This window comes from Sebastes umbrosus, chromosome 15 (genome assembly GCF_015220745.1).
Source record: "Sebastes umbrosus isolate fSebUmb1 chromosome 15, fSebUmb1.pri, whole genome shotgun sequence".
NCBI lineage: Eukaryota > Metazoa > Chordata > Actinopteri > Perciformes > Sebastidae > Sebastes > Sebastes umbrosus.
Window position 1 is genome coordinate 15,107,956 of NC_051283.1, and position 22,954 is coordinate 15,130,909.

The window sequence follows — 22,954 nt, forward strand, 5'->3', positions numbered from 1 at the left end:
GATCTTTCCAGTGAAGATGAATATGACCCTATTTTTTTACTATTAACACCATCAAAAATTAAAGATAAACACACAAATCCACAAGCATATACAGACACAAATAGGAAACATCCCTGCTCTACTCTTTCTTGTCATCCTTCCACGAGTTATCACGCTAAATAAACATCCCTACCCCACATGAGTAATGACAAAGAGGAGCCAAATTAAATCAAGACCCCCCTCTATTTGCTCCATATGTTAGTTTAACTCCTAAGCCCTATCAGTGTCCCCATCTTAAGAGGAAAAATCCTGACTAAACTCTGAATCCACTCTTTGAGAAACCGCACGTTATGCCATCATTCCCCTCATGTACTGTCAGGCTTAGTGAAAGAGCTACTGAAAATTAGCCCGGCTTTGTCCCGATAGTGCACTTTGAGGCGCCTGCCAGCAGCGACTTGGACTTAAGATGAAAGCCATTCTGCCTAAATGCTTCTAATCAAAATGTCACATCAGCACATATGTTTTGGAGCTCTGTGCCTTTTAAATGTACTGTATGTCATTCGGTGCTGAAATAAGATCAATTTGTCCCGCGCTATAAGGAAGTTTATGATTTAAGCTCAAGGGGAATTGGTTGACACTCTAAAGCGGATTCTCAATTTGAATGTCATGTAGGAAATTAATGAGTGAGTTTAGAGCTGAATTATGGAGCGCTTGGTTATGTTTCGGCTGGATTTCTGTAGTCTTTCCGTTTACTTTTTATTCATTCATGAGTGCCATCAATGACTCAAATACTTTTGCATCTATTAGAGGAAAATGCTCTCACAGTGTGTAAACATGACTGTGAGGTGAATATTCTGAATTAAAGGAAAAGTTTGACATTTTGGGAAATACTTTCCTGCTGAGAGATAAATGAGAACATATCACTCTCTATGTCTGTATGATAAATAGAGCGGTGTAGGAATGAGTCCTAAAAACCCAGAAAGATCTTAAGAGATTTTCACGTTTTATTGTACGACATAAAATGTCAGTAAATACCCCACTCGTGAATTTTGAAACTTTCGCCGTCTTAAAAAAGGCGGTGGCGAACAAGTGGCTATATGAGACTACAGAGGTTGTCGGGGATATTAAACGTCATCACGCCGCAAACATCAAGCTTAGTGGTGGTGACGTTGAAGTCATGCGACCGTGGTGTAGTTCGTTTATAGCATAACGTTAGCTTTTTACTTCTGCAGATTGCATTTACGCTTCAAAAATCATAAAAGTGGTGTTCATTTGTGAAGATTATCTTGCTGAACAAAACAAAATCCTCTTGGCTTTTCGTCGAGGGATCCAGGGCGATGCAATATATGCAGTATACAAAAATACTTCATCCCTGCAGCCATCTATATGAAGCTGCTGCCAGCAGCCGGCTCAGCACAAAGACTGGAAACGGGAAAACAGCTAGCCTGGACTATTGGCCAGAAGCAGTTCCAGGAAGTTACTGGTCTGTTACATAACCTTCCATAAGAAGTTGTGGTTTTTGTATGTATTAAACAAACCAGTTACAACGTGTTAGGGAGCTTTAAAAGGTGCTGTTACCTTGGACAGAGCCATGCTAGCTGTTTTCCTGTTTCCAATCTTTGTGCTAAGTTAGCCTGTTGCTGGCTGTACCTTCATACTTATATAGACTTTACGAAGAGTAGTATCAATCTTCTCATCTAACACTTTAAAAAAGCATATTTTCCCAAAATGTGGAACTTCTCCTTTAAATCAAATGCAGCCACACTCCTCTCATCCCCTGGAGCTCCTCTTCATTTCCGACTGATAAGTTTGGACATATCAGTCGCACGAGCACCACATCTGTCTAAATAACACCTCGACAACTCTCGTGTCGACAATACTCCCGCATATCAGGGCTGACTCGATACCGAGCCTGACATTTCATTTCCAAAAATGCAGAGTGGCTCCGTGAATGGTTCTCATCTCCCATGCAGCGCGGGTCAGACACCTGCCAAGTCATCTCCTGCCAGCCCAGACGGAGGGGATGCGGGGAGTGACAGCTCCGGGAAGAAAAAGCAGCGGCGAGAGTCACTTCGCTATATTGGGCCTGAGATAAATTGTGGAAGTTTTACGGGGAGACACTCTCGCAGTCAGAACAGTGGGTTCCATTTCTTTCCTCGGGCAAGGTCTGCTGTGTGTTTGTGTGTGTGTGTGTGTGTGTGTGTGTGCATGAGGGAGAAACTCACACACACAAAGTATCATCTACCATATCTCACACAGGCTCACAAGGCTAAGTGCTTCTGGCAGCCCTTATTATATTGATGGGAAGTGTTCTGTAGAGGATAATACACACATGGTAGGCCCTGATGAAAGATGGCACCCAGCAAGGGATTAGGGAGGTTCGAAGGAATGACAGAGAGAGAAAGAAAGCTAGAGAGGGGCAAACACTCCCTCCTTTGTTGCCTCCTCCTCTCTTTCGTTCTTTCCTCGGGCAACAAACTGTTGCTTAAGTCGGCTCGGGAAGGCAGAAATGGAGCAAGAGAAGAAAGAGGGAGGCGGGGGGGGGCTGATAGGGCACGCAAGACAGTATATCCTCCCAAGTAGATCCACGCTCCATCCCTCCTCTCCTCCCGCCTCCCCCCCCTCCCTCGCTCACCGCACTCATCTGTTTTCCACTCTGCCTTATCAGGACCAGATGGATCCGACTGTCTTCCCTTGCATCCCCGTTTCTCAAACTCCCCCCTCCTCCCAACCACCTTTCTCCCCCTGGCTTCGCTCGTTTATGACACCCCACGGATTTTGTCACTCTGTGGTTTCTGGCAAGGAGAGAGAAATACCGAAGTCGAGTCTCAATTTCAGCAGGCCAAGAATGAGGGTTTGACGGAGCAAAGGCATGAGGAGGAGGCTCTGCGAACACAAACAGGCCTTTCTCTGCCTCCTACAGCTCCTATCCATTTATTTTCCATATCTTGTTTGTTTGCTTGGCTCGTATTTTCACTCGTGTTGGTTTGTGGCTTTAATGACGGGTTTGTGTTGTAAATACAACGCTATTTCGACTCAACCATACAGTTATCTATTCTATTGTATTCTGATATTGAAAACAGGACATACAAGTTCTTCCTCAGGTCTATTTTCCAAACAAATGTATATCAATCGTTATGTTGCCACACTCACCAAACTTGAGTAGTTTCCGAGAATGTAAACAATGTAAAATAACAACATAAAATGCAGCAGTCTAGACTCAAACTTTTAATTCCTGTTGAACACTTACTGTAGTTGTATGGCTGGGTGTCATTTGCCATTTTTCAATATTGGTTTCAAAACAAGACTGGAGATTCTGTACCGATACTTAAAACAATACTGCCTTTAATACCTTGGTTTATATAGTATTATTTAAAGGTTTGCTATTTTGGGAAATATGCTTATTAGCCTTCTTGCTGGCAGCCTCACAGTGATGATACCAGAAGACACCTGGAAGACATAGTCCAGCACATAATATAGTCCCCGTAAAACCACAACTTGTTGTTCTTCCACATCAGTTTTTGTATGAACTAAACAAACGAGATACAACGTGTTAATTAGTGAGCTTTAGAGGAGCTGGTATGTGGATTTCGGTGAGTTGTTTCCCTGTTTCCAAGGCCTTAAACTAAGCTAAGCTATCTAGCTGTAGCCTTAAGGCCCTGACACACCAAGCCAAAGGTCGGCCGTTGGCCAGTTTCAGGTCTTCGATGAGCGTCTGTTGGCCTAGTTTTTGCAATGTGTCCCGCATTGCTGGATCTAGTCTGCCCGTATCAGAAGCTTTTTGGCCAATTCAGCAGGTTGAATCGGCGGTGGAGCCCGTCGTTGAGAGAATTCACTCTGGTTGACTGTTCAGCTTAAGCGAATCAGTGCACAAGAAGAGAAACGGAAGTGAGGAAAGCAAGCCAACGAGTAAAGTCAAGAGGACACACACAGAAGGCTCTTCTCATTTTTCTTCATCTCATCACAACGACATGGCCATCTGGAATGAAGCTAAGTGGTGTGAAAATGGTCGGCAAACGCTGTTTTGTTTCATGTACTGTATGTAACATAACAACAGCTTGTATATCCGCAGTCCTCGTTCTTCGGGTTTCCCTTTCTGAATGACGAATACAGACTACCGCTACCTGCTGGTGTGGAGAGTTATTACATCTTACACAGGCGCAGAACGTACGTGGTAGTTTTCCGTTGGCTGTAGTCTTTGCGGCATGTTCAAGTGCAACTTTTTGGCCAAGACGCAGGCAACGTGAGGCAACGCAATTGTCGGCCTTCGTCGCTGCTAGTTCTTTGAGTTGGTTTGGTGTGTCTGGGCCTTAACACTTAGCGGACAGATATGAGAGTGATATCGATCTTCTCATCTAACTCTCTGCAAGAAAACTAACTAGTATATTTCCTAAAACATTGAACTCTTCCTTTAACTCTTTTTGTCATTTACAAAATATGCCAAACTGCTGAATGCAGGAGTATTAAATAAAGAACAGTGCCTAAATGAAATGAAAATGTTTCCTAATTTAGATCAGAAACCAAAGATTTTGTAAAGGCTAAAATACAATTCTCAAAAAACTTAAAAAGTATTGGGTTCGATACCCAGACTCTGAGGGTGACACCTAAAAGTTGTTCCTGACTTCTTAGTTCTTCTTTCATAACGAGCAACAGACACTGGAAAGATTGACTGCTTTTAATTTCTCCATATAAAACGACCTCCGATCAGTACAGCCAGAGTTGTACAATATAATCTAATTTACCGCAAAATTCAACACAATTATTTGCCAGTGGAAGCTACATCTGTTTAGTGTGCCACAAATCAAATACAGTCACAAAAGTCTTAACCCATGTGTTCAGCGAGCATTTACAGGACTTATCTGTTAAGCTTTCTGAACACAATGCAACTTCATCTTCCAGTGTAATTTCACATGGGTTCCCACTTAGAAAAGGAATAATGAAAAAAGGTGTGATTATTGCCGTTGCACTGTTCTCTCTTTCTCAACCTCTCTACCCTCACCCTCCCTCCCACTCTCCCCCTGCTCTGCTTCTCTTACTCAAACTTTCTGGAAGTGTTAAAGGCCTAGGGACCGACGCAAGGCAGCAAGATATTAATAAAAATATGACTGAGTCCAATGGGATATGACAGTAGTGGCGGGGGTTGTTACAGGGAGGCGTGTGGTTTGGGGGGTTCAGCAGAGGTTTTAAGTCAAACGGGCCCTTTAATGTGGTGTGACTTTGCCCACTTGAGAGGCTGGTGTGAAGTTACAAGATTGGACCCAACTGGGACAGGGCGATGATGGGTCCAACTGCTAAGACGGCCGTGATGAGGGGAGACACGCTCAACTGGTACCAGAATCCACAGCGAGTGGCAGCCCCTTTCCTATAGTACAAACCCAACCCACACACTGATGGATCACACACTTCCTCCACTATATTACAGATCAATGGCTCCTAAAGTGGGGTCATGAAACTGCCACGGGTCCTTGAGGGGATTGTAAAACGCCTCCTAGTATACAGAGATACTGTTTAATTTCAGATATTGTTTATTCACTGTCTAGAATTAAGCAGAGTTTGAGAACAATATAGATATACTGTATATACTATATATATATATATTTCATTTGCATAGTGCAGTTTGTAATAACAAAAGAAGTTTTACATAACCCAAAAGTAGATCATAAAATAATGCAAAGAACAACAATAGTTCAATGAAAAAGGGGTATAATTAACCAAATGTATAAAGATGCGTAAATATAAAACTGGATCTATATATGAAAACGGTTTTGACCTGATTTTTTAATATCTCCACTGAAGCTAAATACCATTTATTATTAGAAATAGAATTGATAATCCTGCAGTCAAATTATTCTGACTTTCAATTGCTTTTAATGCTTTTAATATTTTAGTTTTCATCCCAAGAGCCCAAAAAACGAATTTCATTATCAACATTACGAGCAACTGACCAAGTAACCAATGATAACAAGCGTGAAAGCCACAGTATTCATGTGAATGGCTGTAATAAAGAGGTGTAAGGTTAGTTACGTTACTTTACACTTAATGCCAAATTCACACCAGGCAGCAGCAAAGGTTGGCTCGCCGCAATAATTACATTTTTCTGCAGCCTAGAGGTGTGTTCATGTGTTTCAGGCGGGAAGAAATTCTTTTGTAACATAGGTCAAGATGTCACATGAGTCACAGGATCTGTTTACTGATAGACTGTGGGTCCTCTCTGTCTGCACTTCGCTGCTAAAAATGTAACCTTTCTCAACTTTTGTTTGGCTGCACTTCACCGCAGAATCGAACGGCCGTAGCTCGCTGAGCTCGGGAGCGGCTGCCGTGGCTTTTCATAGACATTGCATGGCAGTTCGCCAGCGGCTGCACTTCGCCACTGCTCTGGTGTGAAATTCGGCGTAAAGAAAGCAAAGCTGGAAGAAGAGGAAGAGATAGAGCATTGAATGTATAACTGTCAGATTTGTTTAGTCCACAAGGGAACACCATTTGTCAAGCCAGGACCTATCTGTCTTACTATTGCAATATTACAACACTGCTGCATTTTGCCAAAAAAGCTAGTGCACAACCCCAGATTGCACTTCTCTTATGTCAGACACACTGAGACTCCCAAAATCAAACCTACACCAGGTTTTAAATGTTTTACTTGGAACCACACCAGCGACAGCAACAATGCTACTGCAAAGTACAAAAAACAGCAGATTAAGAACTAATTGTGTAATGTCCAGTGCAAAAAACAAGTTCTTTATAACAATAACCTGTATCAAAATACAGCTCAGAAAAGTCCAGAAACAAATAAAACCGCATTGGAAACAACTGAGATTATCCAACCCCAACGAGAAAATGTTTCCTTGTTTAGGCAGAAACATTTAAACCCTGAATAAGAGCTTGTGTGTTGTTAAAAAAGACAGTTTCTGCACTGCTAAGCCCATTCACTAAACTGCACACAGCCAGACAAGAAATATAGAAGCTTGACCTCACCAAAACCCCATCTGAAACATGAAGCCTTCTATAAGCCATAGCCTTATACAATAAAGCCCCTGCTGAACCAAACCTCAACCACAAAACCTCAACCCTCCAATACCGACGCAGCACTGTCATCCTTTTGTATCCTCCACACCACAACCTTTACACGTGTGTACGATACTCACATTAACATGTGCCTATACGCACAGATAGTATTCAGCCATCTACCTATACATCCACCAGATGAAAGCTGCAACAGATGCAAGGAGTAACAGCTTGCCTCTCTGTTCCTTTAACGGAGGATGGCGGAGGTGGAAGGTGAAAAGAAAAAATGGGAGAAAGTAGAGAAAGAGAGGGGAAGAGGCACCCGGCCCTGTGGTTTTGGGGGGTTAAACGGCAGAACATGCTCGCACATTAAGAGCCATCTGATCCGCGGCTAACTAGGGAGTCGCGACTGTTTGCAAAAGGCCTCACAGAAAGAAAGAGCAAGAAAAAAATGTCTCTACTCCTCTTTCCTCTCGTCTAACCGCTCCTGTGCTCCTTTCATCCAGATCCAACAGTGACAGGGGAAGTCACGGCTGACTCCAAATGACTTGCAACCTCTTCTTTCTTTTCTATTTCTCCTTTTATCCTCCACTGTTTATATGATTTCTAAGTCTACATTTGCTCCCCAGTCTATCTTTCTTTCTCTGTTTTTCTGTCATTCACTTTTCTCTCTCCCCTCATGAAAAGACCGTGGCACAGCCCCAGGCCACACTAACCCACTGACTAACATGGGGGCGGTAGGAAAGTGGGGCACTTGGGAGTTTCTGTTCTCTCTCACTTTTTTCTTCTGTCTTTTCTCCATCTGATATCACTTCATCTAATGCACATCTTTCCAGTAAACGCTCACTTAAAACACATCCCAGCATGTGGACAAGTCGACGACTGTGTTTGAAGAAGTGGTTTGTATGAGTTGGGGAATCAAAAACAAACACCAATGACAATACAGTGTGACGTTACGGATAACTATTTCTCAGTTTTTTCAATGCAAAACAGACGCCATTGTATTCCAGTGAGCCCAGTTCAGCTCTGCTGTGCACATTTGCAGCTAATTGCCCCTTTTTGATAAACTGAGCATTTTATCAGCTGCTAACACAAATATCCTTGTTCCCAAATGTCTAATATCCAACACTGACGAGTCACAGATCAGCATGCTCCGAAACCACATTGTTAATAAAGTCAGATGTACGGTACGTATTTCGTCAGTGAACCCACATGGAAAAACTACTGAATCGTACAGCTACAAGATGCATCGCTGTAATCTATCCGTAAGACCACATGGATTTCAGCAGCGGCATAAATTATGGTGCAGTGAAAGAACGGAGTGCTTTAAAAATCCATTATGGAGCTAGACTTGTATGGCAAGCTTCATCTTGAAATATTTGCACGCAGCATGCGGCCTGCAGGAATATGTGGTTTGAAAAAAGGAGAAAAAAATTTGTTTCCCTTGTTTGAATGAAGCTTAAAATGTGAGAGCATGTGTGTACGTTATTTCTGAGCAGCGAGGTGAATGCCTGTAACATTAATACTACCTACAGGTGTATTGACACATTTACAGTGACGTGTATGTGGAAGACTTATTGGGAAACACAGCTCTGCTGACATTAGGCGCAGCATCAATGTGGGTGGGCTAACACACACATGTGGCAGCATTGGATTAGGAAGTGGTAGGCCACATCATTTTACTACCAAGACGTCTCTATATGGCCTCGCCTGTCTCGTGGGAGCCGTGAAGCCCTCACACCCAATCCTTCTATCCCTTCTCTCCACCCTACCGTTTTCTCAGCGTCACTTGCTATTAGCATCTCACCCATCAATGAGTTTTCTTTCCCACCAAAACCCAAGTTTCTTCCATTAAAACTGGCCTCCAGTGGCAGCGTTCAGCTATAATCCAATCTGGAGGGTCAAATGAATGCCTGTGGAGCTGCCTCTCATTTCCTTTTCCTTCACTCTTTATTTTTCAGTCACAAAGGTGCTGTCATTATAGGGTAGAAAAGCTGTAGATTACCAGATGGAACAACTGTTGGGTTGCCATATAAAGTAAGAAAAAGAGGGGCAAACAAGGAGATGAGAGGAATATGGAAGATGTTTTGTTGTTTTTTTCTGCATGGCAGTTCTTTGTAGATTCATGCTTGCAACTAACCACTCACAAAACAGAGGAAAAAACCCAAAGAGTAAAACTAACTTCTTCCCTACAGTAACCTGCAATCATGACTGCCATCGTATTGTTTAGTTTATGGAAATATGTGAGAGGTTTGATAAGTACCTGACAGTGAAAGATGTACTCTGGTGTGGCCTTCTTAAATTTGATGTTCCATACGAGGGCAACACCATCCGGTTCATGAGGAGCATCTTCATTATTGTTATAGGAGGCGACCAGCAGCTCAGGATACTGAGAGAGAGAGAGACAGACAGACAGAGAGAGAGGGGGATGAAAGTGCATCTTTTAATAGTGATGCTTAACACCTACTTATTTGGTACCAACACTTACAATTTGGGAAAGCATAGTTTTGGTAAATGAAAGAACATAATGTTAATGCATTGTTTGAATTCAAAGTGACATACACCAGGCTACAGGCCTCACCTGAGGAGACCAGTCAAGGCAGGTGATCACACGATGTTTCGACCAGTGTTCATCGTAGAAGAGTCGACTGAAGGACAGACTGGAGCCGCTACCCAAGTCTCTGAAAAAAGACGGTAGAGATAACGTGAGATAACCTGCTGGGGAAAAAATATCATTTGCAGTGTTGGGCAACTTAATCAGGAAGTGTAATAAATTACTTTTTACTCCTTTTAGTAATAAATTCACTGCTTTTTTACGAAGGAGATGTTACCAGGGCACATCATAGCCTCTTTTACAACTATGAGACCAGTGATGTGACTGGTTGAGAGAGAGTATTTAATTATCACCACACCTGCTGATCTATATTCACCTTCACATGGCCGTTTTGCACGTTGCGCTGCTGCACATACATGAACCAAAATAGAAGGTGCGCATGGAGACGCCCACACAGTCCGTGCACATAAGAGACCTACCACTTTGTACTTGGCATTTATTATTCAAATTTCAACAAAGGTTGCCAAATATTGAACTGATGGTGCATTGCATGCTTTTGCCCGGGGTGATATTCGCCTGAAACCAAAGTTCAACTCGACGCAAAGATGCATCCTGATCTGCCATGTGTTCACGTCATCGTAACATAAGCCTTCCTGGCACAAAAAACGAATCGTGTTCTGGTAACGCAGCGTTACTTGGATTAGTACTATATTATAATTAATGTTTTAGAAATTGTAATCCCTTACACTACTCGTTACTGGGAAAACTAACAATATTACTGAGTAACGCATTACTGCCCAACACTGGTCATTTGTGATTACTGCTAAGGTACCTTCAATCTGGATAATCACAAAGTGTTCTAGCCATAGTAAGTTCGGAGGTGAAGTGGAGGAGCTTTTTAGCTTTATTGCATTGCGGTTAGGGCTGACACTAATCACTGATTCAATCACAGAGCTGAACTACACTTAACTGATTACTAAAAGTGGAATTCATGCATATATCATGACATATCAGAAATAAAAATTTACTGAAAATACATAACTATAGTGAGATAAAGTCAAAAGTAGTCCAAAGAACACCTTGGTAACAAAAGTTTTACGAAATAGGTGATGTCTTTGTGTCTAACACATAAGACAAATAGACAGTATTTGTTAATGAAGCTCAGTGATTGAAATAAAATGTCAGCTAATGTTCACAAAAGGCCTTTAAGGGTTCTGACGCACCAAGTCGACAGTTGGCCGTCGATGTTGCCTAAAGTTTTTGAGATGTGTTGGCTCTAGTCAGCCCCTACACAGCGGCCATCGGCTGATTCAGCATATTGGAAAGATTTGGAGAGAGAGCAGTCTGACTGGCTGTTCACCCCAGTGAGTCAGTAATTTCAGCCAGCATGTTGCCTGTGGTCAAACTAGATCCTACAGTAGGCAGATTGTTGCGTCATTTCAGAAAGTTGTATCACCACAATTTTGTGTTTGTGTCTATTTGTTCATGTCAGCTCTGTCAGGGAAAAGTTACCAGACCTTCAGTTGTAAATAGACTAATTAATTACAACAGATTCTGTACTCTAAGAAGTGCGAATGATCCGCAAATGAATAGCAATGACACAAGGTAGTGAAATGTAGGTTATGTTGTTGCAATTTCATAAATAGCATGTCCATGGAAAAAAGAAGAGGACTGATGTTAAGCACTGGGCCGTGGCCTGTTTTAGACATAATCTCTATTTGACCACAGGCTTGATACTTCTCTGTGGCTGCAGTGGTCAAAGTTGAAGTGAGCTGCATTCCTCTATAATAGCAGAGCAGTATACTAAAACAGCTTGCACTTATGACTCTTATAACTTCAACCAACACTTTGATAACCTCCGTTTGGAAGCAACTCTTCTAATGGCAAGACAATGCTGTTTAAGACATGATGGTTGTCAGTTCACAGGAGTTTTTAACCCCCTGGGAGCGTGACATAAGCAGTTAGATATGTATTTTGAAGAACAAAGGAGCCCCTAGAGTGACACAGTGGGCATGAGTCAGTCTTTGCACATTTCTTAGTTTGAGGCATGCAAGTAAACACTCACATGTGCTCTCACATCCAAACACAGACACTCCGCCTCCCTGCCTCCTCCTCCCTGCTCACCCCTCTTTGTCCTCCGGGTCCCGGCCGCTGTAGTCGAAGAAGATGTTGCCGTCTTCGGCCAGCGCTCTCTCCATCACCCGGATGCTGCAGTCGAAGAAACTCTGAAACTCAGAGGAGTGCAGGATCTGCTGCCTCTCCTCCTCCGTCAGCTCCCGCAGGACTGGAAATGAGCCTGGTGGAAGGAACATAGGAATAAAGACACGAGCATGTGAGAAAGACTTATGTGCATACATTGGGCAACCACAGGACACCTGGATTTACAACAATTATTTTCATTATAGATGAATCCCACAAATTTTCTCAGCTATTGTTTGTTCTATAAATGTCTATCACACTTACCTAAAGCCCAAAGGGGAAATCTTAAAACTTATTCTATTGTCCGAACAATATTATATATATATATATATATATATATTATTATAACTATAAGCAAATCCTCCTAGCTGAGAAGCTTTAGGCAGGGAATGTACGGTATTTTGCTTGAAAATTTACTTAGATGATTAATAGATTATCAAAGTACTTTATTTCTGGCAAAAGTTTTATAAAATCAATAACACCACAAATAGTAACGGACATAAGTTGTTGCTGTTTAATCTAGGGAGTTGCAGCTCTTCCCTTTTCTTTTCTTTTTTTATTTAGAGTATACATTACACTTAACTCCTTTTTTTTAGTTTTTTAAGGTAAGCCCACTTATCTCTTCCATCCATATTAACAAACAAATAATAATGCATTTGAATATGGCATTTAGACCACAGCATACAGTATATGCCGGTGGTTTAACTAATAGAACTGTTTAAATTTATTTTTTGTATTTAATATATATATTTTATTTTTGTTCATTTGTTTCGCTCATATACTTGTATAAATGTTGATTCTATAACAACTACTGTAGTTATTTCTATATTTATCACTATAAGTGTGTTGTCAATTTGTATTTATAACAGGTAATAGTTTGGGTGCTCCGTTTCTCTCCAAATGCCACTCAAAATGTTTGAAGGGTTCTTGGGTATATGTCATGTCATTATGATTGTATATTGTATTTTTTTTTATTAAGACATTGTGTCTGGCTAAATGTGACCTTGTTCATATGTTTACTTTTCTTCTTTCTGCTCCTCTAGGTTTGTACTCACCGTGTGGCGGGTGGGAGGGGTGAATGGACATGTTGTTTGTTGTATATGTGTATTTAACAAAAATGGAAATATTATTTTAAGTACATGTTCACTACATCTTGTGCAACATTTACAAATAAAAAAAGAATATGGTATTTATTATGACAGCTAGTAAATATAAGTATAAAGTAAAAAATACAGGTATGTTTTCTCTCAATTGCTGTTCAAGAGCCTGAAGCGGAAAAATATATATTTGTTCTATTAAACTGACATTGTGGCATTCTACTTTTAATCACTGACAATAGTACAGCTATCTTACTGTACTGTACGCAGGATTATCATGTATACTTCTGCGAAAAATAGTACATCATTTGCTTCCGATGTCAGATTAGCATTCACTTCATCTCCATCAAAACCAGAATCACATCCAGGACATCATAAACTACAAACAGTTCCTAATGCATCTTTTCTAATAAAACCCTACAGTAAGAACTTCATAAACAAGAGAAAAACAAAGCCCTCTGAGCGGGACGCCTCCCTTTGAACGTAATAGCTGCACAGCACGGCGTCCGGTTTTTGAAGTCACTGTCCCCAAGCACACATGCGATTTTTACACACACAAGCATGCACAGACACACATATATCGACCTTTACCCTGCCTCTTGACTTTGATCCCCCCATCCCTTTGTATTTCTTACGAGTTGTCAGAAAAGACCCAGTGAATCGAGTGGCAGAGATCAAAGGCCAGACCTTCTAATAGGCCAGGATGGAGAGGAGACGGATGACTGTGTGTTTATGAGTGCGTGTGTGCCGTCTATGTGTGTGTTTGAGTCACATTCAGTGCAGTCAGGATTGTGTTTATGCGCATGTATCTGAATATGAATATGTCTCTCCATCTGTGCGTCTATCACGTGTTGTGTTTTTAACCACCCACGGCCTTTTTCTACATATTTTACTACATCAACCATCCGCATATGCATGCACACACGCACATCTCCATTCCTCTCCACTTTGAAGTGTGGTCTCGGGGTCATGTGACAGGTTTTTAATCAGTGCTGACCTCCACATGCCATGGAGCTGATATGCTGGACCCGCCTTAACCTCCACCGTAACCTACCCCCACCCTTCCATCTGATACACCCACCGACTGGCAGAGGGTGTCACACACAAGCGACCGTGTTTCGTGACAGTTTGACCAACAACATGTGAGAAGTTGAGGGAACAAAGAGACCGGAGGATAAAGAATGGGAAGTTTTGTGTTTGTAGTAATTGGGAGTACAACTAACAGCTAAATAAAGTTAAAGAGGACCTATTGTGCTTTTGTGCTTTTTCCCTTTCCTTTAGTGTGTTATATAGTTTTTTGTGCATGTCAAAGGTCTGCAAAGTTACAAAGCCCAAAGTCCACGCCAAAGGGAGTTACTCTCCCCCACAGAAACACTGCTCCTGAATTGCCGGAAACGCCTTGATTGAAGTCCTGCCCTTTCTTCCGTAACGTGGTGATGTCACCAAGTAACACATTTGTCATAATACCTGCCTAGCAGCTGGTTTGGCACACCCTCAAACAAAGCTAACTAAGGTCCAGACACATCAAGCAGACATCAAAGAACTAGCGGAGATGAAGGCCGACTGAGGCGACGCCTTCGTCTTGACTGACAAGTTGCATCGGAACACACTGCTTAGACAGCCGATGGTCAGTTTGCACGTACGTTTTGCGCCTGTGTGAGAGGAAGTTACTCTGCGGAAATAACGCGGCGGTAGTCTGTATTTGTCATTCAAAAAGCCAGAAGGCCAAGGACTGCGGCTATACAAGACATTGTACTGATACGTACATGATCAAAGCGGCGTTTGCAGATCATTTTCACACCACCCTCACCGCCACTTCCAGATGGCCATGTCGTTGTGAAAATATACGTGTATTCGAATGATCAGATGAGATGAAGATGAAAAATGAGAAGAGCCTTCTGTGTTTTTCCTCTTGACTTTACTCGCTTGCTTTCCTTACTTCCGTTTCTCTTCTTGTGCACGGATGCGCTTTAGCTAAATAACCAATCAGAGCGATTTCTCTCATCGACAGGATTCGCCGCCGATTCCACATGCTGAATTGGCTGAAAAGCCTCCGAGACGGGCAGACTAGAGCCAACGGTGCGGGACATACCGAAAAAACTAGATCGACGGACACCCAAACTGTCTGACGGCTGACCGTCAGCTTGATGTGTCAGGGCCTTTAGAGCGGAGCTGTAGCGGATTCCGAAGAGTTTGGTTCAGTTGACCAATCAGAGCAGACTGGGCTTTTCAGGAGGGGGGTGTTTTTTAAGTGTTTTTTGAATATTAAAGCATGTAAACATGTTCTAGAAGAAACCCAAAATACAAGTATGCACCTAAAAATAAGCATAATACGTCCTCTTTAATTCATACCGGAGGAAACTTCAGAAAACTTATACCTGAAATAATGAGGTGGTTAAGGATCACTAAAATGATAATAGCTGACCATTTTTATTCTCCCATCATCCACACAACCTTTGTACCTTCTTTGTTTTCCCTGTTGTCATCTTCATCCTGCTGCTCCGACTCAGGGCCTGGCTTCGCCTCCATCATCTCCTCATCTTCCTCTTCCTCCTCTACTGAAAGAGAGTAAAAAAAAAGAAAGAGAGAGAGCACTCATGTTAATCAACAGCTGTTCCAATTTTCCACGACCTCCCGCTGTGTGCTGCCTTCCCCCCCTTCTTAGCAAAATAATCATTCCCAGACATGCACCGGTACACCTGACTAACTAACATTTGGTCCAAATGGGTTTCATTTACAAAACACACGCACTTGGATTTTTTTTTTTTTTTTAGAAAAGTGAATCATAAATGCTGCAGAGTTTCTATAACTGTTGCTCATGTATATTAAGTTGTGTTGGGAAAATAAATATAACAGGAAACACGCCCGTGCCCAAACCCGTGTTGTAGCTGTAGCATGTGTCCACATGGTCCGCATGTGTGGACATTGTGCACGCAAATCACACGGACACACACACACACACACAGACAGCAGGAAATGTCAGAGTTGTGTGAGCTCTCCTCTCCTTCTCTGACCTGTGACCCCAAGCAAAAAGATCCAATGATGTGTGTGTGTAAAAGGGGATTCCCTCTGCATTCCCTCCAATCAGGCTCTGCAATTACGCTTGCCTCTCTAGGATTTATTGTAAGTGTGTGCAGTGTGTGTTTGGGAAGAGGTGGGGTTCAAGTATGAAGGGTTACTGTCAACATAGGCACCTGCTTGTCAGCTACTGCCCCCCCAACAAACCCCCACACCCCTCAGGGTATGTGTTGGTAACCCTTGCCAACCTCTCCTCCTCTTTTCTGTCGCTCCCTCCCCTCCGAAAAACAGATGCTGAGAGTCGGGGGGCCTCTCAGTAGACCTCTTAACACCCTGACACTGTGACCAGACACCTGTGGTCTGCCAACACACACACACTACACACACACACACACACATACAATCTGTCTCTCTCTTTCTCTCTCTCAAACACACACCCGGCCGGGGCCCTCGCCTGCAGTGCCAGGGGTGGCGAGGGGTTAACTGGCGCAGGGTCAAGCTGACAACAGTCGCTCAGTCCAGTGGGAGGAAGTGACTACATCACACCCCTCAGACGTGTCATGTCTCTCTCTCTCACACACACAGAAACACACACACGTCGGGGTGTGTTTAACTCAGCTGGAGTATGGCCCGGGGCACTGTTAAAACCACTTGCTCAAGGGCCGCTCTTGCACCGGATGAACTGTTCATTCATCACTTGGGCTCGCCTAAGCTTTTGATGAACTCACTGCTACAGCTTTAAAAAGGTGCAAATACGATTATAATTGGTGGAGCAATTCTATTACTATGACTGCAATGATTTCTGCTTTAGTTTACGATTTTAGGCTTCCCGGAACATCCTTCTCTCACCCTGTCTTCGTGTTTTCTTTTCTTTTCAAGTTAAAGATTTTGATATATGACTTTCTGTGTGTCTATAATACATGACTAAGCTAAATCAAACACATGGCGGTGAGGCTCAGGCCAAGTTGGTGGTTAACAGCCAGCTGTAGTGATCCAAACACCAGTGACCCACCAGTATGGAGGAGAGACCAGAGAGGACCAGACAGGCAGACTGCCAGACTAGCTCCATGTCTGAACTGCCAAAACAGACAAGCAAACAGAGACGCACAGCAATACCCTTCTTTCAGGCCCTTTTGTTTCTCCCGCCATGCTTCAGTTTGCAAAGCTTTACTTCTCTCAAATGTTGGTTTCTTGTCATCTATCAGGCTCATCAATGCTGTCACTAATCTGCAAAGGCTTCAGGGTGTGAATCAGCAATCGGGGTCCTGCTAACCAGCATTGGGAAGATACATTACAAACTTCTATTCTATTTTCTTGACCTTACGTGACCGGTCCGGTGGTTGGAATGTGTGGTGATGGCGATGGGAGGAGCATGAGTAGAGGAGAAGAGACCACATTGAGGAGCGGTCAAACTGTCAACCCCCGGGACCACAGGACTCTGGAGCAAGGCAGCGTGATTCATGGCCTATGGGTTACCTCACCGAGGGGAGACGGTCCAATTCCCGTATGAAGATACTGCTGATGTCGTTGCCAGCAGCCATGCATCAAGTTGTTCTGTCAGAGTCCCGCACCAAAAATATCCCGGCTATTTCCTTTGAGTGGAAATTTTCAGAGATACATTTCTGTGTATGTAAGTGAAGCAAAAGCGGTAAATGATACTGGAAAGTAGGACTCATGGGTTGGAAATGATGATATAAAACTTTATGTAAAATGTGCATGCAAACGCACACAGAGGCGCTACAGGGTTTCCTGTTGAGTTGCAAAAGAAGCAGGGAGGGGAAATCAAAAGAGACAATTTTCTACAGTTTGAGTATGTCTGCCTGCTACCCTGTAAGTATCTGCACACTATTCAGTCACGGGATGCTTTCTCTGTCCACCTGCCGCTTAATACCGCTCCTCACTGCAGGACAACAGGTTAACTGGTATCCTCCCCCTCGCCACAGACGGGGGTCCACCTTGATGAAACTCCGCTTGGGGGCTCCCGTTTTGGCCAGCTACATACCCGGAGTAATGATATCCTCGGTAGCCCAGGGCCGCCGCATCTGGCTGCCTCAATCTTCCCGACTGCTTACTCATGCTGACCGTGCCCAGTCAATTCAGCACAACCCAGCAGGTATGTAGACACACAGATTCACAGTGTGGAGATATAAACACAAGCACACACACACACACACAAATGTGTAAAGGTGTTTGTAAATGCATATGCGCACGCGCACGCACACACACACACACACACACACACACACACACACACACAAACGTCTGAATTTGTGAAATTGTTTGGAAGCACAGAAATATTACTCACTGCAAAAAAGGGATGGAAGTAACAACATAGCCTTTCATATGCTCTGTCAGCCTCTTCATAAGTACTATGCTAGAAAATGGCCAATATGCTGTCAGTTAGGGCTGAAACAATAATTCAATATATTATCGTATATTTTTGGGATGCACCGATCCATACCAGATGCTCAGATTGAGCAGATCGGGTATCAGCTAGAGCTGTCCTCGACCAAAGAAATTCTTAGTCGACTAACACTCATCCGATTTAGTTGACTAATCGATTAGTTGATTTAATCGACAGATCTGTGAAACCAGAGTTTCTCCACGAAGAATCACACAAAAGCACCACTTTAAATCTTGTGTTTATCAGAGACGTGCTCACAAGTCTCTTGGAAATAAGTCATTCAGCATGGAAAAAGCATAAAAAACGACTAATCGACTAAAGAAATCTTAGTTGACTAAGACCAAAACGACCGATTACTCGACTAAGAGGGGCCCTAATATCGGTCAAAACGTTTCTTTGTCAATATTGATATAAAATTAGGCATTACATTCAGTCACTACAGAGAGCCGACTGAATTTTCATGTTACTTAACATAAAAATGATTCCATTAAGTTATCAGCAGGATCTACAGGTCTTAAATTTGGGGGAAAGGGAGCACTGGAATCAGATCGGTATATTGGGTATACTGGCAGATACCCTGAGTTGAGGTGTCAGAATTATTATCGGGAGAGAAAAGGTTAGTCTATATCAACTTTTATTGGAATCGTATAGTGACAATATGATCATAATTACCGTAATACCGTGTGCTTGTTGTTTATGATTTATGATTCCAAGCGAGTCATAATTAAAAAAAAAATAAAAAATTAGAAATGTGTTTTTTTGTGTCCCATGTGAACAGTTCTTAAGAGCTGCAACAATTATTAACACTATTGATTTATCTGCCAATTATTTTCTTGATTAATTATTTGGTCTTTAAAATAAAAAAGTGAAACATTACCATCACAATTTATCAGGATCCTTGTTGACATCTTCAAATTTCTTGTTTAGTCCAACCAACAGACCAACAGACAAAATATTTAGCTTGCCATCATAGAAGAATAAATATTCACATTATAGAAGCTGGATCCAGTGAATCATTCTCATTTTCGCCCACAAAAAAATACTTTAACTATGAAGCAATTATAATAATAGTGGCTGATTTTCTGTCAATCAATTTTGTGCGATATAATGCTTAACTGTGGAACAAAACACCATAGTAAAAACTACAGTATTCTCTGTTCTTACATCCTTTTTGCATCACAAATAGCATATCCAGCCAAACACTAATCTCTTTTATTGTTTATGTAACTCTGCAAAATTTGCTGATACCTCCAAATTAAAATATAAAGCATCATAAGTAATCGTATATGTGCTTATGACATTCTGAAATTGTGCTTGTTTTCCTGCCCCTACATAGAGCTCCTCCAAAGACAGATCACTCTAAATCCTCTCAGACAGACAGGAAGGAGTTCGCTGGTAGTTACAATGCAACCAGCTACTGTATTTGAGGCAAATTAACACTTCTTCATCATGTTTTCTATGCGTGACGCTCTTGTTAGCCAGAATAAGCAGCGTCGTTATTGCTTTTATGAACCAACACAAGAGTGGAATAGTTCAAGTGAGAGTAATGGGCTGATCTGTTTTGTGGAATAAAGAAAAACATAGTCTTAATGAAGGCTGACGTGCCGCTGAGAGTTTCATTAGCTTAAACATCTTGTATTATTTCACAGTAGGCAGCTACTATCGAGCATGTGGAGAGAAGTTTTAAAGATACTGACAGCATATAAAAAAGATGTATACACACACACTGTCTTCTGCTGCCCTTCGGCTAGTACATAAAGCACAATGGCACGGTGTGTCACGGCAATAATGTGTTAGCATGTGTTCTGTTTGGTAAGGATCAAAGCGCTCGCCAACCTTTTATTCTGAACCCAATCCACAGTAAGTGCTGGCGTGCTGAAATGTGTTAGCGCATGCTTGGAGCGATTGGCATAGTTATCAAAGAGCTGCGTGTGTGTGTGTGTGTGTGTGTGTGTGTGTGTGTGTGTGTGTGTAGAGGGGAGGATGAGACCAGGCCCCGAGTTTGTCATCGACTACATTATGGGGGGCAGAGCCGCAGACTTATTATAGCAGTATGGAGGTGACTGCTAAACTGAGTCACGCACAATCAAAGTTGACAGAACTCATCATTTTTATAGATCTCTACTGTATTAAATCACAAAGAGAGAGAGGAACTGATATGATAGAGAAGAGGCGGCGGAAACAGGAAGAGGGACACAAAAGAGAAATCCGGCAGGATTTTGGGGGATCCCACGCACTGGGAATAACCCTACAACATTATTCATATGGACACACACACACACACACACAGTTCGCAGGGGTTCTGGGAGGTTGGCTGTTGAGCAGACCACAACACAAGCACTATGCAGAGGAGTAGGAGGAGGCCGACATGACTTGAAAGGCTCCTCTAATGTGGCCCTGGCACGACACACACACACACACTATGCATTGACTTCACTGAGAACAACTCTTATTGTCAGAGACAGACACAACACGCACACTACATCCACTTCACCTCTGCGTATATTACAAATGACCCGAGGCATCAGGGGAATTTTCTCGCTTTAATTCGTCCCACCTCCAGTAATATAATCTGTGTTATCCAAGTGCCAAAATTATTATATAACCACAATGATTTTATACGACTGAAATAATGATATAGGTCACAAGTAAAATGACGCAATGTTGAGATAAATCAAATGTAATATGACAGGCCTTGCCACAGGGGGAATTATTTTTGACATGAACATTTATAAAAAGATACCCATCTATAAGATGATTCTGTACAAATCTAGTAAAACACGCTGAGACACGCACATTTAGTATCCGATAGGATGGGTGCTGGATTAAACAATTATAGCAGAATAAAACAGATGGGGAAGAGCCTGGTGCTCGAAACTTTACAGCATAATAAAAATCCTTGTAACGGGAGCTATTCGGTGTGCAGATCTATCCATTTTATTCTGTACAAATCTAGAACACACACACACTCTCTCTCTCTCTCTACACTAAATGCATAATGCAAACAGTAACACTGGGAATAGAGTACTTTGGCTCTTCTCAAGCCTTATAGGTTCTCACACTATTTAGCTCAACAAGTTGAGTCTTTTGCTTAAGGATGCACTGATACCGATACCAGATCGGATATCGGTCCAATACTGACTCTGACACTGAATAGCTGGATTGGGTATTGGTGACAATGGGGCTGATCTATTCAATTCAATTCTATGTTTATATACTATATACATTATGTACTGGCATTTTAATTCCTGTTTAAGTTTTGAGCAATTTGTTGCTGCATTCAAAATTTTGAAGATTTTTTACCAAGTTGTTGGTGTATGATGTATTGTTTTAATAATAAATAACAGTTCAGTGAATTTATATCTATGTATTTATTTATTACAGTTTGTTTTACAAAGTTAAGAAAGCAATGTTTAAGTCAAGCCTGATGTTGTCTTACACATATAAAAGAAGGATCCCTGTCACTTCCACACAGTGAGGCATACAGATTATTAATTAAACACTGGTATCGGATCGGTACTCGGTATCGGCTGATACCCAAAACCCAGATATCGATATTGGTATCTGGACTGAAAAATCGGATCGGTGCATCCCTACTTTTGCTTTGGGACATTGAAGGAGAAACATCATGTTTTTTGCCATATGGAACAAAGCTCATGGCCCATTTCGAGTAAAAACCAAGAGATTAAAATAAAAACTCTGAATAATTTTTCATGTTTTAGACTAGGGGGTGTAAGAAAATATCAAATGTATCGCTATATTGTGTTTTGTGATACTGTATTGATTCTCAAAAATACTGTATTGATTTTTGATTAATATTTACATGCAAAGATTAACTCAGTCAATGCATTATTTCATTTGCAAAGACATGCACCCTCTCAGTGTCTGTGCTGTCACAAAGTACTGCTATGATGTTGGATGTTACAGGGACTGTGATAAATGCAAATGCAGATCCCACTGTTCTGATTGTATAAAAAAGTAAAGTAACATTTTTACTCAGATTTTATGCATATGGTGGTTTATTCTATGACAGTCTTTCCTAAAATTAGATTATAAGAAACGCGATATATCGCAAAATGTTGAGTAACCCCTGTATCACGCTATGCATCGTATCGCCAGATTCTTTTCAATACACAGCCCTACTTTTGACAGTTAGACCAGCCATGCTCTTTAAGTAAGTACCCACTCACTGTCGGGCAACCTAAAAAAGATCACTAAGTTTTGTTAATACTCAGCTGGACTCGCAAAAAACTCTCCTTCTGAAGACAGAAACACTGCCAGCATTTTAGGGATCTCTGTTAGTCAGGCTGGACAGCAAATTGATGGGTTAGAGCCAGTCGTGCGGTAAAGTCGAACAGATCATTTGCTGGGAGGTGAGAGTGCAAGAATCTCACTGATCTGTAGATGGTCGGGACACACAGGACAGACTGTACAGAAAAGTGGAACAATACATCACGAACTGAGTCCACAGTTGCAACTTCTTACAAGTAAATTGTATTCCAGAGACACCACTTAAAGCCTCCCACTAAGTCAGTCAAATGTTGAGTAATTGCTTGTTAAACACTTTTCACTGATAATCCTCGAAACTCTTTTTACTTCAGTTTGTTAATTTGATTCTGTTTTTTGCCTTTCCATTTGTTTTTTAATAGAAAATATTGCTTAAAATTCATCATGGCTCATCAAGTCTTGATTACCACAGTA

The 22,954-nt window shown here is 41.9% G+C and overlaps 1 protein-coding gene across 27 annotated transcripts in view; it reads right to left on the minus strand.

Annotated features, from left to right (window-relative positions):
- Positions 1-22,954, minus strand: part of LOC119502749 (cytoplasmic dynein 1 intermediate chain 1) — a 65,904-nt gene that overhangs the window by 23,325 nt on the left and 19,625 nt on the right. For 20 of the 27 annotated variants that reach the window (XM_037793927.1, XM_037793935.1, XM_037793924.1 and 17 more), the window contains 4 exons: positions 15,294-15,389; positions 11,660-11,831; positions 9,563-9,662; positions 9,245-9,370 (listed from right to left, as the gene is read on the minus strand). In XM_037793927.1, coding sequence (XP_037649855.1) covers positions 9,245-9,370; positions 9,563-9,662; positions 11,660-11,831; positions 15,294-15,389 — 494 coding nt within the window. The remainder of the gene's footprint in view (positions 1-9,244; positions 9,371-9,562; positions 9,663-11,659; positions 11,832-15,293; positions 15,390-22,954) is intronic. The other 7 variants (XM_037793936.1, XM_037793944.1, XM_037793931.1 and 4 more) reach the window with 1 other exon arrangement.